The following is a 15,655-nucleotide window of genomic DNA, read 5'->3' as shown; positions in this document are numbered from 1 at the left end:
TGACTCACTATAGCACTGAATAATATTTTTTTTTATTAAAACAAATTTTTTCACTTCAGTCACACCATGGATGTCCGGATACCACCACTAATAATATAGTACAGAAAAATACAATAGTCAAACGCAAGCCCAAACACTGACTTTAACAAGCTTTAACAAGATTTCTCTCAGTTTGAGCAACCCCTGAACATCTATCTTACTTACACCTACCTAGACGCAGTTACCCAGACAGTTAAAAATAAATTATTAAAAACAGCATCACCATCTCATCACACCACTCACCAATAATCTCCGCCTGCCATACACTTCTCATACAGGGGGCCGTCAAGCTCCTTTGAATCAGGAAAGATGGTCTCGTGGTGGATGATGATGGTTTTGATCACCTCATTGACATGGGCCTGGCAGGAGACCTGGTCCTGAGTTTCTGGAGTGGGCATGAGGGTGGGGCCAAAGCAGATGGCCAGATTATAGGGGTCCATCATGTTTTCATCACTGTACTGGGACAAGCTGCAGGAAATACGAACAAGCTATTAGGCAACCAGCAAAAAAAAGCAAGATGGTTCTGGTTTGGCTCTTAATCAGATAGTCAAGTTCGAGTTTGGTCTGAGAATTTCTTTATGATATGGATCTAGGAATGATTTTGGATCAAAAAGTGATATTCATTCACAATCAAGTGGCGTATTATATCATCAATACTTATTTCAGACATATGTATGTTATTTGCATTTTTAAAGCTTTCTGTGTTTTTGTGAGACATTCAGACTTACTGGTTGAGGAAGGCGAACAGATATCGCATGACAACGAGCACTGATCTGGGTGAAGTCAGAAGGATCTTTCGAATATACAGCGCTCTCTCATACAGATTCTCAATTCCTACAAGAGAAAGAGAGAGAATAAGAGAGTAAAAATTAAGAAATCAAGCAAAAATCAAAGAGCAATACAATTATCTAATTATATATAATGTTTGAAAGAAAAGAAAATCTGACATACAGTATCAAAATTCAGAAAGAGGAATTTTTAAAAACAACTAACACGCATAAACTTTCAGTATACAGGTACTAACACTTCCTTCACAAACCTAGAAGCAATTGCACAGACAGTTACAGTATTAATAAATAATTCAACACATCATCATCTCATCCCACCACTCACCAATAGTCTCTCTCTCTCTCTTTTTATATATGTGTATATACATATAGTATATACAGACACAGTATATATATATTACACACCTCATTAGGTTGAACATGACACATGAAAATTCGCATAGATCGCATAGACTGCATTCACGTTTTTTCATGTAGAGACAGCGTAGGAGTCCTGAACAAATGCTTGTCCTACATGACATTCAGAAATGATTATTCAGGGTCGCCTTTGTCATCCACGCCACTTAGTAGCCTTGAGTATCTAATGACATGCTTCCATCTGAACATGCTAATTCACAGATAACCACATCATTGCAGCTCTATTCATAGAGTTACAAGGCTGAACTCATTATGTGTGGTGGAAAAAAAACATTACAACAGCGTTCATTAGCACAAAGTTAAACTCTGCCAAATCTTGTCATGTTGCAAATGGACATTTCCAATGGCCAACAATCACTGCAAAACAAATGACTTATTTTCGATTTGCATTGTTGTTACAACTAAAACTATTAAAAATAATTTTTGGTAATTGAAATAAAGCTGAAATAAAATATAAAAACATGAAAAACATGACATTGCTTCAGTGTTTTAACCAAAATGCAGAGCAAATTAAACAAGTGCTCTGTCAAAGGAGAGTGAATATTAAACTAAATGAGACGATTCATTTAAACTAAATTGTTGCCTGCCCTCACCCTGCAACTAAAAAAGCTGATTAACAGAGCATTAAAGGAGGTAAAGTTTCAAAACTATTTAACTCTTCATTTTAAGGAGCTTAAAGATTAATCCAGAAGACTGGCATCGCAGAAACGTGTGTGAGTATTCCTGCAGCACTTGGGTTTTTTAACTCACTTCCTGTCCCTTCTGGAATTCCATCAAGCATCTTTACCGTCTCCTTAGTAATGCGCTCTCAGGCTGTGTTTGAAATCTCATACTAGTACTCCTACTCCTTTTGTACAAAACTACAAACTACATTTTTCAAACTACATACTATTTATGCTATATGCAGACTGTCAACTGTGCAGAGTATGCAAATTTCTGTTATGCACAAACTATGTAAATACCTACAAGTCAAAACGTGCAGAAGTCAACAGTCAAAATACCATTAATTTTCTCCAGGGGAATTGATTTTTAACCTACAGACCTTAAAAGACAGACCTATGTGAGCTATGAGGTTGTTAAATCGATGATATATGCTTTTGTTGAAGCCACCAGACAGCATTGTTTCAACTTATACTTGCATGTAAAAGTGGAATTATATTATTGTATATGCATATTTTCTATAAACAAAATACTTTCTCGATGCATAATAAACATCTTCAATCAAGAGTTTAATAATTATTCATTTTTATTTTTATTATCTCATTTGCGATGCTTCATGGGATTAGTTCTTACTCTCATTAAAGCCGTTAAGTATACAGTCTTGTACCTTTATCTTTTTGTCCGATTTTCAAAAACTTTTTTTGCTTCAAAATTTCTGGTTGTGATTCACCTTGTAGCTGGTTGGTTGGGTCATGGCTTATAACTCTTAAATGGAGACTGTTTTAAAATATTCGGAATCAAGGCTACTGAAAAATAGGACGGGAACTGTTGGAATCTTTACAACACAGTACAGTATCCCACAATGCATTTCTAGTATGGTGACTGAACCAGTAGCAATATCAACATTTTTCTGATCTCCTTCTAATTTTACTTTTTGCTCTGACTGCCAAAACAATTCCACTTATTATCTTATTATGTTGCTTATTAGCATGCATATTACTAAGATGTTGGCTGTTTATTAGTACTTATAAAGCACATATTAATGCCTTATTCTGCATGACCTTATTCTACATTCCTAATCCTACCCAATACCTAAACCTAACAACTACCTTACTAATTATTAATAAGCAGGAATTAAGAGTTTGAGGCAAAAGTCGTAGTTAATAGTTAGTTAATGGTGAGAATTGTACCCAAATCTAAAGTGTGACCAAAAATGCTTTAAAAAAGTCGACACTGGATGTGACTCAATTTAAACAATTACATGACAATTACTTTAGCATACAACTTTTTGAAATGTTGGCATACTGTTGCAAATACTATTTAAAAAAAATATGAAGTGTATCCTGCACAACATGCTATTTGCCACTAGCTCATTCCAAACATAGCTTCAGATCAACAACTACATCTTGACCTCATCGGATCCCATGTGTTGGCTGTGAGACACATAAGCAAAACCAGCCTCTGTAGAACATATTTAAAAACTGATGTGATCTGCTCTCGTCCACACAGATCCCCGATTCATCCTCCGACAGCAGCTTAAAATAACCACGTCACCATTTGGGAAAAAGACCTGGGCTTTTGTTAATATGCTTCTCGTGTTATCTGTCGTACTTGAGGATGAAACAGGGTTTCCAACATGGATCCTGAGCAAAAGAAGCAATTTAAAGAACTGTCAAGCCTCACCACAGAAAAGGCACATGTCTCCAGCTACACAACATGAACTGATCTCCTACAGTGCAGTGAACGAACAACTCTGAAAGTCTATATATAGATCTGCCAAGGACAGAAAACAGGAGAGGCCATGTGTGTTCGAGGGAGTGTGTGGTATGCTGGGAAGGGGTAAGTCGTGTGTAAATGTAAACAGCAGGGAATCCCCATTAGTCACACTACGGAGTGTCACAGGCACAAGACCGCTAGTTGGTCGACTATGTATGAACACACGCCTTGACATTCCTCCACACGTACAGACAAACAAAAACCCACCCAACCCACACATGCAAACTCACGGCACCTTATTATAGCTCTGCACAAATTTTGATATGAGAACAAATATTTAAAAAGGGTCGGACATAAATAGCTATAAGGGATATTTTTTATGCAAAAAACTTTTTGGCATGTCAAAATAATATTTCTACATGGCAGGGAAATGTCAAAGTAAATTTATCCAGGTTTAAAAATGTTTATGTATGCAAGGAAACCCTAATAGCATAAAACCATTTGAATTATTTAGCTAAATATTAATCCATGAATTATTAAATGATTGATTTTCCCCAAAATTGTATCTGTGGGCTAAAGTTTGTCAGATGCTTCAGGGTAAACTGTGCCAGTGGAATTAACTAATACGAAATGGTTTGGAATGTATTTTTAATGGAAATTGCACTGAACTGGTTTAATACGTATTTCAATTAAATAATTTAAATACAAAAATCTGTTGTTCATTACTTATATTTTTATTTCAAATGCACATCGCCCATATATTGTCCTTTGATAAGAGGACAACTTTGTATCAAAAGTGGCACAGCTTACCCCTCTCTTAATTGATTCGAGCTGTGGATAACAAACATCCCATTAACCCAAATGAAAGGATTGAGCATCACGGTGTCATTCTACATTCATTCAGTGCAACCTAGCGTCATCTGTGATGATGATAAAGCACGCATTCTGAGCTCTTTCAAACACACACAACGTTGCATTCATGCCGGTTGAAGGACCAACTGAAGCTCTAATGTGTCATGCCGTGGTGGAACACACACTGCGCTGTAATGGAGGGTACGTAAGGCTGTTAGCGTTAGCCTGAGGCGCAGGACGTCTTGTCATACAGTGAAGAAAGTCACTGTGCCACTGTTGGGGGCAAATGACTAAGATCTCTTCATCTGAGTGTACACGATAACAGTTCAAAGCACTGTTAATTCACACTGAGAATCAATGACAGATTTACAGCTGCAGGTCAATAGAAAGAAAAAAAATGAGGCACTTACTGACACAGGAGATTAGATCATTGAATCTTTCCTTTGGAAACAGAGGGTTCTCCAAACCTCGAAAGTAGAGCTTCAAAACACCCGCAACAGAGTTTATATCGTGGTTGTTCTCTTCGTCTGTCAGAGGATCGTTACCTAAAAGACATATTATTCATCAAATCTGCTGTTTACATTTACATTATTTTTTTTATCTAAAACATACAAATGAGATACACACAGACACAATCGTTTTTTATACTGGTAAACAAAATATCAGCATTTGCTGAAAACAAAACAGAAATTATGGTAAATAATTTTAGCTTCTCTTTACATGCAAGAAATATTGAAATAGATCTATATAAATAACAAGATAAAGTTTTCCCTAGTAGATGTTTTGCCAAAAACACTATAGTCAAGGTCCTTAAATCATATGAATTTAGGTTCATAGCTCACATGACATTGAAGACATAAGATATTCATTATTATTCAGCAGTGACAGCACTTTCAGAGCTATTTTAGAAACCTGAACTCTGTTACCACACACACACACCTCTCTCAAATGAGTTCTTGATATCATTGACTTCAACTTGAGATCCAGACACTCGGAATATTCCTTGATGTTGGAGGCCTAAAAAAATAAAGAGAGAAACTGAAATAAGTGTTTGAATAAGATGTCTTCCCATGTTCATTTAAATCCACTGGAAATAAAGGCTGGTCCGTAGTAACCACGGTCAAATCCCAACCTCAAAAGCTAAGCCCTGTGCTTTAGAAAAGTTCCCTTTTTCTAATTAAAGATAATGAATGAAGGAGAGAGACTGCAATCAACTTCTACAAAAACATCCGTCAGTCCGGATTAGCTTTTAAATGGAAAGCTTGGATGAGGGTCAGAAAAGATTAATTAAAAATGTCTCTATAGTTCCAGTTAGACGGCCACACACAGACAGCTTTCGGCGCTTACAATAGACGCACAAGATATATGACTGTGCTCGCACAGTTAATACAAGCATATGATAAAGACCTCTTTGGATTGAACGTCCTCTAATGTTGGCAGGAAAGCACAACAGCAAACTTACAATAGATCTGAAACAAGTTTGTGCATGGCCTACACTGGAATAGGACGGATTTGGAACAACCCAGACTAACTGAATCAGTCCCAAACTTCAGATAACCAATGACAGAACAGGTAGCATTTAGGTAGCAAGTTTAAAGACAGTAGCAGAACAATTTCTTTGGGCTTTTCTGGTGCACTGACAATGGCGGGCCGTTCTAAGGAATTATGTGTATTGTATGGTTTGAGTTGCAAGACATTTGCAATATAACTTACCATATAGGTTGATGAATCGAATAGAGCTCTCAACAACTCGAGGTATTGCTTGTCCAGAGTCCTTAAAACAAGACAAACATGGGCATTAACTCAGGATATGAGCCAAGCAATCAGTCTAGCTCTAAACCAACTGAAAATTTACCACACACCATGTATCATTCATGTCAGAGATGATAAGATAATCCTTCTTGACTCCTACAGACTCTTTTTAAAGAGCACACCTACGATTTTGGGCTTTAACCGATCCAAGACAGGAAACAAAATGACAACTTAGATCTACATGCTAACATGGTTCTTGAACATGAATGGAGCAAATGCCACCGGTGGAAAACTCGAAATGGTTTAGTGAATCCAGCTATGTGATCCTAGGGTGCGGGCTGCTTGTTGTGTGGGGTTAGGGCTGTTTGTTCAGTGTTCGGCTACACTCTGTCTTACAAGCTTTTAAAAATGCTGTTATCTGCTTTTAACCCAGGGAATATGTGCTAAGTACGAACACTGTGGCAGTGCCAGGAACTGAGGCAGACCTCACAGGCAACATTTCCCAGCTATGATCATTGCAATAAGGTGAAAACAAAATGTGCTGCCATGAACATGTTTAAATATTGATACTGTACATCTGCAACGAATCATAAATCATAATTGAAACAGAGGTGGTAAAGTTATGAATGCTGGAAACTGCACTTTGCTGTGCAACACTTCATATACTGATGGGATATTAAAAATGTTGGGCAATAATTAATCATAAGTATTGTAAGTTCTATGTAGAAATCTTATGCAGATTGATTTATAATCTCAATCCTAGAAATTATTTTTAGTCTGTGTAAAGAACTAAATTTCTACAGTGAATGAAATGTGCTAAATTACTAAATAAACTACACTGTATTATTTTTATTATAATTATTATTTGTGAAAAGTTTTAAAATTGTGGGATATTTTCTCAATTAAAATTAATCAATCATAATTGTGTGCATTATGGTCACTGAAGCCAAGAAGGATGAACTCTTGTCAAGAACATGGACACATTTACTTTGGGGTCCAAAAGTCTGAGACCACTACTGAAAAAGCTTCTATTACGCATAATGATAATTTAATTAAAACATTTCCCTTACAGATTATATTATCAACATAACCATTTGACTGAAAAGTTGAAAAGAAGAAATTGAAATTCGTAGACAAATATTCCTATTCATTTCAATTTATAACTTTTCTTAGTTTCTTTGTTTCCCGTTTTAAATAGAAATCCCAGAATCAGTGTGGTCTCGGACATTCAGACGCCACTGTACATGGTTCACAGCTCCTTAGGATTAAGCAGAGGTGACTGGAAGTTGAACTACTGGAAGCTTAGAGAGACATGAAGCAATGAGCTAATCAGGACAAGCCGACTGTTTCTGTACCTGGTGCCTTGTGTGTGAGTTCCGTCGTCCACGACTATGAGAGAAGGACAGCAGAACGACAGGACAAAGAGCCAGAGAGTGAGAGAGCAGAAAAAACAGAGAGAAAGAGGCGATCCCCAGGTTATTTGGTCCCAGCACTACAAGCCACCAATAACAGCCTACAAAATCATTATTAGTCTTCCAATTACACCATTAGCTCCAGCCTCACAGAGAGAAAGAGGGGATGTGCTGACACAACATTGAATCCTATTATCAAATAACTTTCCTCATCAAGTATTTACCCCGAAATTTTGCACCTAAAAAAATCTGTCATCATTTACTCTCCCTTATGTCATTCCAAAACTTTTTGACTTTCTTTTTTCCATGGAACACAAGAAAATAAACAAATAAAAGGTCACTCTGCTTTCCATTCATCAAAAGTGAATAGAATCAGATGCTCTCAAACTCAAAAAAATGATGCACCCTAAAAGTGACATAAAAGTGGCCAATATGACCTCAAGTCATTCGACAGCTTGTGGAACAGACTAAAGTGGTATACTGAAAAATAATATTCTAGTCAATGTCATTGGTTCACATCTTTCATAACTTCTAGATTTGCTTTTAGATTCTAGAAGTTTAAAATTGCAGAGGAATCCCTAAATCGCTAATTAATTATGACTTAAAGCTATTGTATAGGTGAGTCCCAATTTATGTTCTTATGAACAATGCTGTTGTGTAGTGTAAACAGTGTGAGTAGTGCGTTCACACTAAAAATTCCAAAAAGAAAAAGTGCATTTGATTACATTTGCGCACATAGTGTATAGTGCATTATTTGGGACACAACATATGACATATCAAAACATATCAAAAGTCTTAGAATATAGTGCCTAAGGACCATTATTAATGCAATTTGCATCTTTTAACAACATACATCTTTAGGATTCACTTTCACTGCATGGAAGAAGAGCAGAATGATCATTCTAGAACATTCCAGAAAATTATATTGTCCGGAATAATTTGTCTCATTAGTTTGGAATGGCACAAGACAGGGATTTCTTTCTTTTTTTTTAGGTGAACTTTCCCTTTAAGAGGCTTTCATGCTGCCCCGAAGCAACTGGGTGAATGTTGATGCCTGAAGCTCACTTTATCTCAGTCATCTCGCTTCATGTGTACACACACCCACACATACCCCCGTTTCTGCTCTGTTTAAATACCTTCCCCAGCCATAATGATCAGTCAAGTAGAAGCAAGTAGCCGTGGATCATTATGGCATTAGCAGCGGTATTCAGTGCAGGTAGTACAGTACCCAAAAGCTCTAAGTACCTTAACAAATGACTCCAAATTGCCATTAAACAGCTTAACGTTAAATACAGAGCGTGGCCTGGGCCTCTGTGTGCCAAACGGTTTAGGAGGAAGACTGGGAGGCCTATAAAGAGATGTTTACACTTTTAATCTTGAATATGCACTGTAAGCCTAACGCACCACTAATGAGTTCATATCTCACACATAGTTTATGGAACAGCTTTGTGGTGGACATGTGATTTCAAGTTATTTAGGGGTAAGCTCCCATTGTGTCTAGCTCAGTGATCTGCACATGACAATATCCTGTTCATAAACTTCACTTCCACCGCACATCAAAGGTCATGGAAATGGCAGGTCTGCTGGGAACAGCAGGAGGTGGGTGTGCGAGAGATGTCCAAGCACGAAATCTTTTGGCTCGGCTTGGGGAGCTGGTGGGATCACATTGGGTTATACCTTTACCTAAAAATCTGAGTTCATTTCAATATCAGAATACAGTTCTTGTTTTATGATAGAATTTATGCTATGTCCTTAATGGATCTATAACTGTATATATGCTATACTATATATACTATAAATGTGCAACAACAGCTTAACACTGAAAGAAAATAAAAAAGGGTAACATGCAAGTTCAACCAATTCAGTTCACTCTGCACTCTTGTCTTTTAATCAATAGGAGAGCTTTTATGTGCTTTCAAACTTTAGGATTTCTGGGTGAGGCTGAATCTAAAGAGCACTATTAGTGCAAAGCATTGTGGGTAGGAACCCCGGGGAAGATTGCTGCATGAACATATGGTGAATTATGGCAGAGAGCAAACACAAGCATCTGGTCTACTGTTTGGATCTTATCTGTGCATGTACCCTTTTCTCTTTAACTTTCAGGTCTACTTTCTCACAAGTGCTTTTAGATAGACATAACAACAGATAGAAAGATAGAATGAGCAATAGAAAGACTGATAAATAGAAAAATAAAACGATTGACAACAATAGACAACTAAAGACAGAATGACAAATTGATAGAATGATGGATAGGTCGATAGAACAAACAATAGATAGATGGATGGATAGAAAAAAGATACATAGAACGACAGATAGACCGACAGGACGAATGATGGATAGAAGGATGCATAGAATGATAGATGCATAGAATGACAGAACAACTAATAGATAGAATGACAGACAAAACAAAAGACAGATAGATAGACCTACAGATAGAATGATAGAACAATGGATAGCACGACAAATAGAACAATAGAACAACTGATAGATATAACAACTGGAAATATATAAGAATGATAGACAGACAGACAAATAGAAAAATAGAATGACAGATAAAATGAAAGAAAGATAGAGTAGAATGAGAACAAATGATTGGAATATTGACAATGATAAAATGATAAATGATAGACAATGATAAAATGATAAATGACAGATAGACAGACAGATACGATAGATAGATAGATAGATAGATAGATAGATAGATAGATAGATAGATAGATAGATAGATAGATAGATAGATAGATAGATAGATAGATAGATAGATAGATAGATAGATAGATAGATAGATAGATAGATAGATAGATAGATAGATAGTTTGAAAGAAAGTCTGACATAACCTAATATCAAATCTAGCACCTTAATGTGTTTCAGAAGACAACAAACAAGACAAACTGTGAACAATTTTTACCTTGTAGTCGCATATTCAGGCCGGTAACCTGAGAGAGAGAGAGAGAGAGAGAGAGAGAATATGACAATACAGTTCTTCATAGGCCCAGGGGAGGCTTTCGTTTATGCTCAGTAAAGCACATACAGCCAGCCATCTGTCTGGAACTGGACATCCATACACATGCACCTTTAGGACATTGTTACGTTTTGCAGAGAAATTCTACATTTCCACTGCAGTAGCAGCTGAAAAGTTTTAGCTACAGGTACCTGTTTAGCTATAAAAATATGTCATCAAAGTGCCAGAGAGCAGCAGGCAGACTACTGCCTACATCTTTAAAAAACTGACACGGTTGATTTTATGCCAGGGAACAGGGTTCCTGACAGCTTTGTTGATCCCACCCACACAGCGTTCACTCAATGGCCCTCTATCAGCAGAGTCTGCAGTGTTCACAACACAAGACTGAAATGCCCCGGGCTCCAAAACATGATGAGCAGATTTTTACATGACGAGGGATTTATAATCCTTCATACTATCAAAATTAATTAACATGAGGTTATTATAAGGTTGCATCACCCACATGAGCAGCGGCGTGTCATGAGCATCTTCCTGCTGGTTTCTACTGGCTAAGAGGATTAGGATCCAAATTTGTTATACAGTACTTTCATCATTAATTGTGTACTTTCAGTTTAAAAGTGTTGACCCTATGTTGGAAGGAAGGAATAAGTAAAGAAAGGCAAACAATACCATCACCAAGGGTCCTCTTCAGTAGATCGTGTTTTGCCTGGAGCTTAGTGATAAGATTGCTGCCCTCCAGATACTCACGGAACTTCTGTGAAGAGACACAATTGAGACAAGCATTAGAGCAAAAACATTTGATCATTTAAGCACAGAATCAGAATTAAATACATTAATTAATTAAATTAAAATGAAATGCAATGTACAAAAAAAATACACACAGTACCGGCCAAAAGAATATAATTAAAAATAAAGATTATTGTTTTCTTTTGAGTCTCTTATGCTCACCAATGCTGCATTTATTTAATCAAAATACAGTACAAACGGTAATATTGTGAAATATTATCACAATTTAAAATAAATTTTTTCTATTTTAATATATTTAATATTTAATATTCTATTTTAAAATGTAATTTCTTCCTGAATTTTCAGCAGTAATTACTCCAGTCTTCAGCGTCACATGATCCTTCAGAAATCATTCTAATATGCTGATTCGGTGCTCAAGAAACATATCTTAGTATTATCAATGTTGAAAACAGTTTTAGCTGCTTAATATTTTTGAGTAAATCATGAAACACTACCATTCAAAAGTTCAGAGCAATTAAAAAAAAATTTAAGAATACTTTTATTATTCAGCAAGGATGCATTCAATTCATCAAAAGCAAGAATAAAGACATTTATAATGTTACAAAATATTTATATTTCAAAGGAATGCTGTTTAAAACTTTTTATTTATCCGGAAAAAAATGTATCATGGTTTTCACAAAAATATTAAGCAGCAATGCCCATTTTTATTGATAATTATAAGAACCATTATTCATAATTGAGCACCAATAATAATTGAAAACCAGTTGCAATAATATTTGACAATATTACTGTTTTTACTGTATTTCTGACTAAATAAAAGCAGTCTTGGTGAGCATGAGATTTCTTTCAAAAATATAAAAAAAATCTTAAACTTCGAATGCACAGTTTAAAGGTGAAACTTTATATCTTGCCTATGAAACACTTCATTTAAATAGTGACTGTTTAAACTTATTGTTAAATTTTTATGAAACACAAATTGACCATAAAATAGAACTGCTCCGTCTCCTGTTGGTTGGCACGTCTCTTGGCGATGCTCGGCTTGCTGAGGTAGGTTTCTGACACAGTGGACTTGACCGATTCAGTGGAGCGGCTGTGATGGAAACATTCCGACACGTCATAGTCCTCGATGGTCACCATGTCCTGGATGGTAGTGAGAGTGGCCTCTGAAGTCTTCTTGATCTGAAATAAGAGAACATTTTTAGTAGGGAAGGGATGCCACAGTAATACAATAGCAACTAAGAGTACAGTATTACATGGACAATCCAACTCAATTTCATTCCAGAATATTCCTGCAACATTTATTGCTAAGAATGTGCATCAGTACAAAAGTGATACCAGGAGCAACAGAAGCGATAGAAAAACACATTAAGCACCAAATAAGTGACACGGGGGGGGGGAAATCCTCTGACTGTCCCTGCTTGACATGTGCTCTGTGACTAATAGCAGGCCTTGAGCAAGACACCAGACCAAAGAAATCAATTTACAGCGAGGGGAGAGGAAGATGACCCAAGGGAACATCATTCATTTCATGGCCTTGAGGATTCATTTCTGTAACTTTCCAGTGTCAGACATGCAACATTATTATACAATTACAAATGTCTGGAACTGTGAATACCAAGAGGGACAGATTGCAAAGCGAATTGCTGTAGAGGTAGTGTTGTCACGATACTGACATTTCCAACTCCGATACGATACCTTGAAAAATATCGAAATTAGATAACATTTTCGATACCAATTGCCATATATACCACCATACAGATAATTTATCTAAATTTCAAAAACTCTTTGGCTATCTCACTCAAAAAAAAAACGACAAGTACACAGTCGGTGATAACATTAGAACAAATAAACAAATTACAAACAATAGCACAATTGTCAAAACACCTCTCAAAATGCTTGCTACCGATGCGAAAAAACTCTGAAAATCGAAACCGATCTGAATTTTTTATGACAGATGTAAGTTTCGGAGGCAGTGTGTAAACGTGATTGACACAACATGAGGTTGTATTTATTTTTTAACGAGCGAAAATTTCGGACTCCCTGTGCAAGGACCTTAACCGTAGTATTCAGGTACTACAGAAATGAAAATAATCAAATGTAAAATATCACTGGATAGTTTTCATTGTAAAGTTTAAATCCAGATTAAGGCTTACAATTAAAGTTACTAAAGTTATTCAATCAAGAGCAGTGAGTGATTGTCTTTGTCTTTTATTCTTTGATTAACATGACAGACAGCAGCAGGTTTATTAGGCTGCTGTCACTTTAAGAGCTAACACACGGATCCAATATAGTTACACAATATTCGTTTTCTCTCAAATTTTACGTTCCAAAAATGACTGTATTTACCCGAATACTTGGCAAGACAGGCATTTTGACATAATTTTGTATGTATTTGACAGTTAAGCACTAATCAACCGAAGCGAATGAGACAAGTGAGTGACAGGAGGCAGGTGGGTGTGTGTCAAATTGTCAATTCAATTGTCAATTCGCCGTCGGAGAGAAGATCAGTGTATCGATACTGCAGAAAAGGAGTATTGGAACCGTTTGAAATATTTCAGTATCGATACATACCGAAATATCGATATTTTCGACAACACTGCTGTAGACTCTCTTCAATGTATAAAATAAACAATATAAAGCCACTTTTTGTAATATTTGTTCAATGCTTTATCATCCTTCAGGGGTATTTCTTAGCAAATACTTATATATATAATTAGCTCTGATTAATTTGTTTAATCAGCATATCACGTAAATGAACCCAATTACAATATTTAATCAATTATCAGACCTACAGTAATTAAAACACAATAATATAACCACATAAAATAGTGAAAGGGAGATGCCAATGAGATAAAAAAAAAAAATATGGGGAAAAGATGTTGAAAGCGGGTGCAATCGCTCAGTGGAAGCATTTGTTCACCTGCTGAAAGAATCTGCGCAGTATGGAAGAACAAATTTCTCTCACACTGACATGCTCTCTTTCTCTCACATACACAAGAGTATGGAAAGGAAGCATATCCTTTTTTGTTTGCACACACACTTTAATCTTCTTGCACAACACTAAAACATGCATATACACAAACAGACAAAAGCTATATTTCAATCAGCCTATTTTTATGCACATTTTGGGATACCGCACAAAGAAAACACTGACTGGAAAAACCAAGATGAGCATAAATTCTTAAAATCCACATAAAAAAAACATGTGCTCAAGTGAAGCGGATATTTTTTTTTTCCATTCAATAAGATGACATGCACATTTACCAAATAAAACCCTCAATGTGCCCCAAAAGAAGATGTGATTGGATAGCAGGACTAACCAGCAGAGAGATTTTTTTGCACAATATCACAAATGTTAGTATGGTCATTCCCCTGTCATCAAAATTGTTGGGTATAATTACCTCCCAGAACTGTCTCACACGATTGCGTTCCCAAACACCAGGCATCCGCCTCCGAATGCAAGATAACGACAGCATTGCGTTTTGTCTGCACACTCTATTATAATGTATGAAAAAAGAACCACAGTGGCTTCCCCAACTACAGCAACTTCCATTTTTATTTCCCAGGAAGTGATAATTTTGTTTGATTGAACATGGGATGGAAACGATGCTTTATTTGCACATTTGTTATGTGGTATTCCAATTTCGAACACAAGATAAATTTGCAACTCTGAATGTCATACAACCACAGTGAGTATCACCACCAGACGGTATCATGCGACATAAAACCATGGTAGTTTCATCACACAGTGAGCTCATATCTCATTGTCCCATTCAGTCTGAATCATTCCTCAAATCAATGGAGTATGATATACAAGTCAACAGAAAACAACAGTCACACCTAGATCCAGGTCACTGTTCAACCTGATGTGGGACCTTGAGAATCATCAGTTTTATGCCATTAATCAGTCTGTGGTTTTGTTTTGTTGGGAGACTTTATGAATGATATGCCACACCTGTCTTACAGGATGTTGTTTACTGGGAACCTCAGTTCTGCCTTAAAGGCAGACAGGTTACACAGAGGTAAATTGAGTGAAGGGGGAAGGGAAGATCTTAGTTTCAAGGACATGAAAGCAGTCAAAATGAAATGACATGGAAAATAAGAGGGATTTTTTTAAAAGAAGTATCTTTAAAGTCACCATGACTTGGATATGTGTCACAACAGGGAAGAAAAGACTATCACAACTTTAGTTTCATGACGACTTTAATACTGCTTGAAAAGCCTGGGCCCTTCAGCTTTTTTTAAAGCTAAGGTGGTTAAACTATACTTCAGCTGATTAAAAAAAAACTTAGCTAAGCCCTACTTTCAAA

The 15,655-nt window shown here is 36.3% G+C and overlaps 1 protein-coding gene across 7 annotated transcripts in view; it reads right to left on the bottom strand.

The window, feature by feature from the left end:
* srgap1a (SLIT-ROBO Rho GTPase activating protein 1a) overlaps positions 1 to 15,655 on the bottom strand; it is a 113,532-nt gene that overhangs the window by 21,427 nt on the left and 76,450 nt on the right. For 3 of the 7 annotated variants that reach the window (XM_081373198.1, XM_081373199.1, XM_081373202.1), the window contains exons 9-17: positions 12,327 to 12,524; positions 11,268 to 11,352; positions 10,545 to 10,572; positions 8,882 to 8,984; positions 6,186 to 6,246; positions 5,412 to 5,489; positions 4,883 to 5,017; positions 768 to 873; positions 283 to 507 (exon numbers count right to left, since the gene is read on the bottom strand). In XM_081373198.1, the coding sequence (XP_081229324.1) occupies positions 283 to 507; positions 768 to 873; positions 4,883 to 5,017; positions 5,412 to 5,489; positions 6,186 to 6,246; positions 8,882 to 8,984; positions 10,545 to 10,572; positions 11,268 to 11,352; positions 12,327 to 12,524 (1,019 nt within the window). The other 4 variants (XM_081373200.1, XM_081373201.1, XR_014030671.1 and 1 more) reach the window with 3 other exon arrangements.

This window comes from Scardinius erythrophthalmus (assembly GCF_964197995.2).
Source record: "Scardinius erythrophthalmus genome assembly, chromosome: 8".
Taxonomy (NCBI): Eukaryota; Metazoa; Chordata; class Actinopteri; order Cypriniformes; family Leuciscidae; genus Scardinius; species Scardinius erythrophthalmus.
The sequence above is the reverse complement of the archived record's forward strand: the minus strand, read 5'-3'. Positions and strand labels throughout refer to the sequence as shown.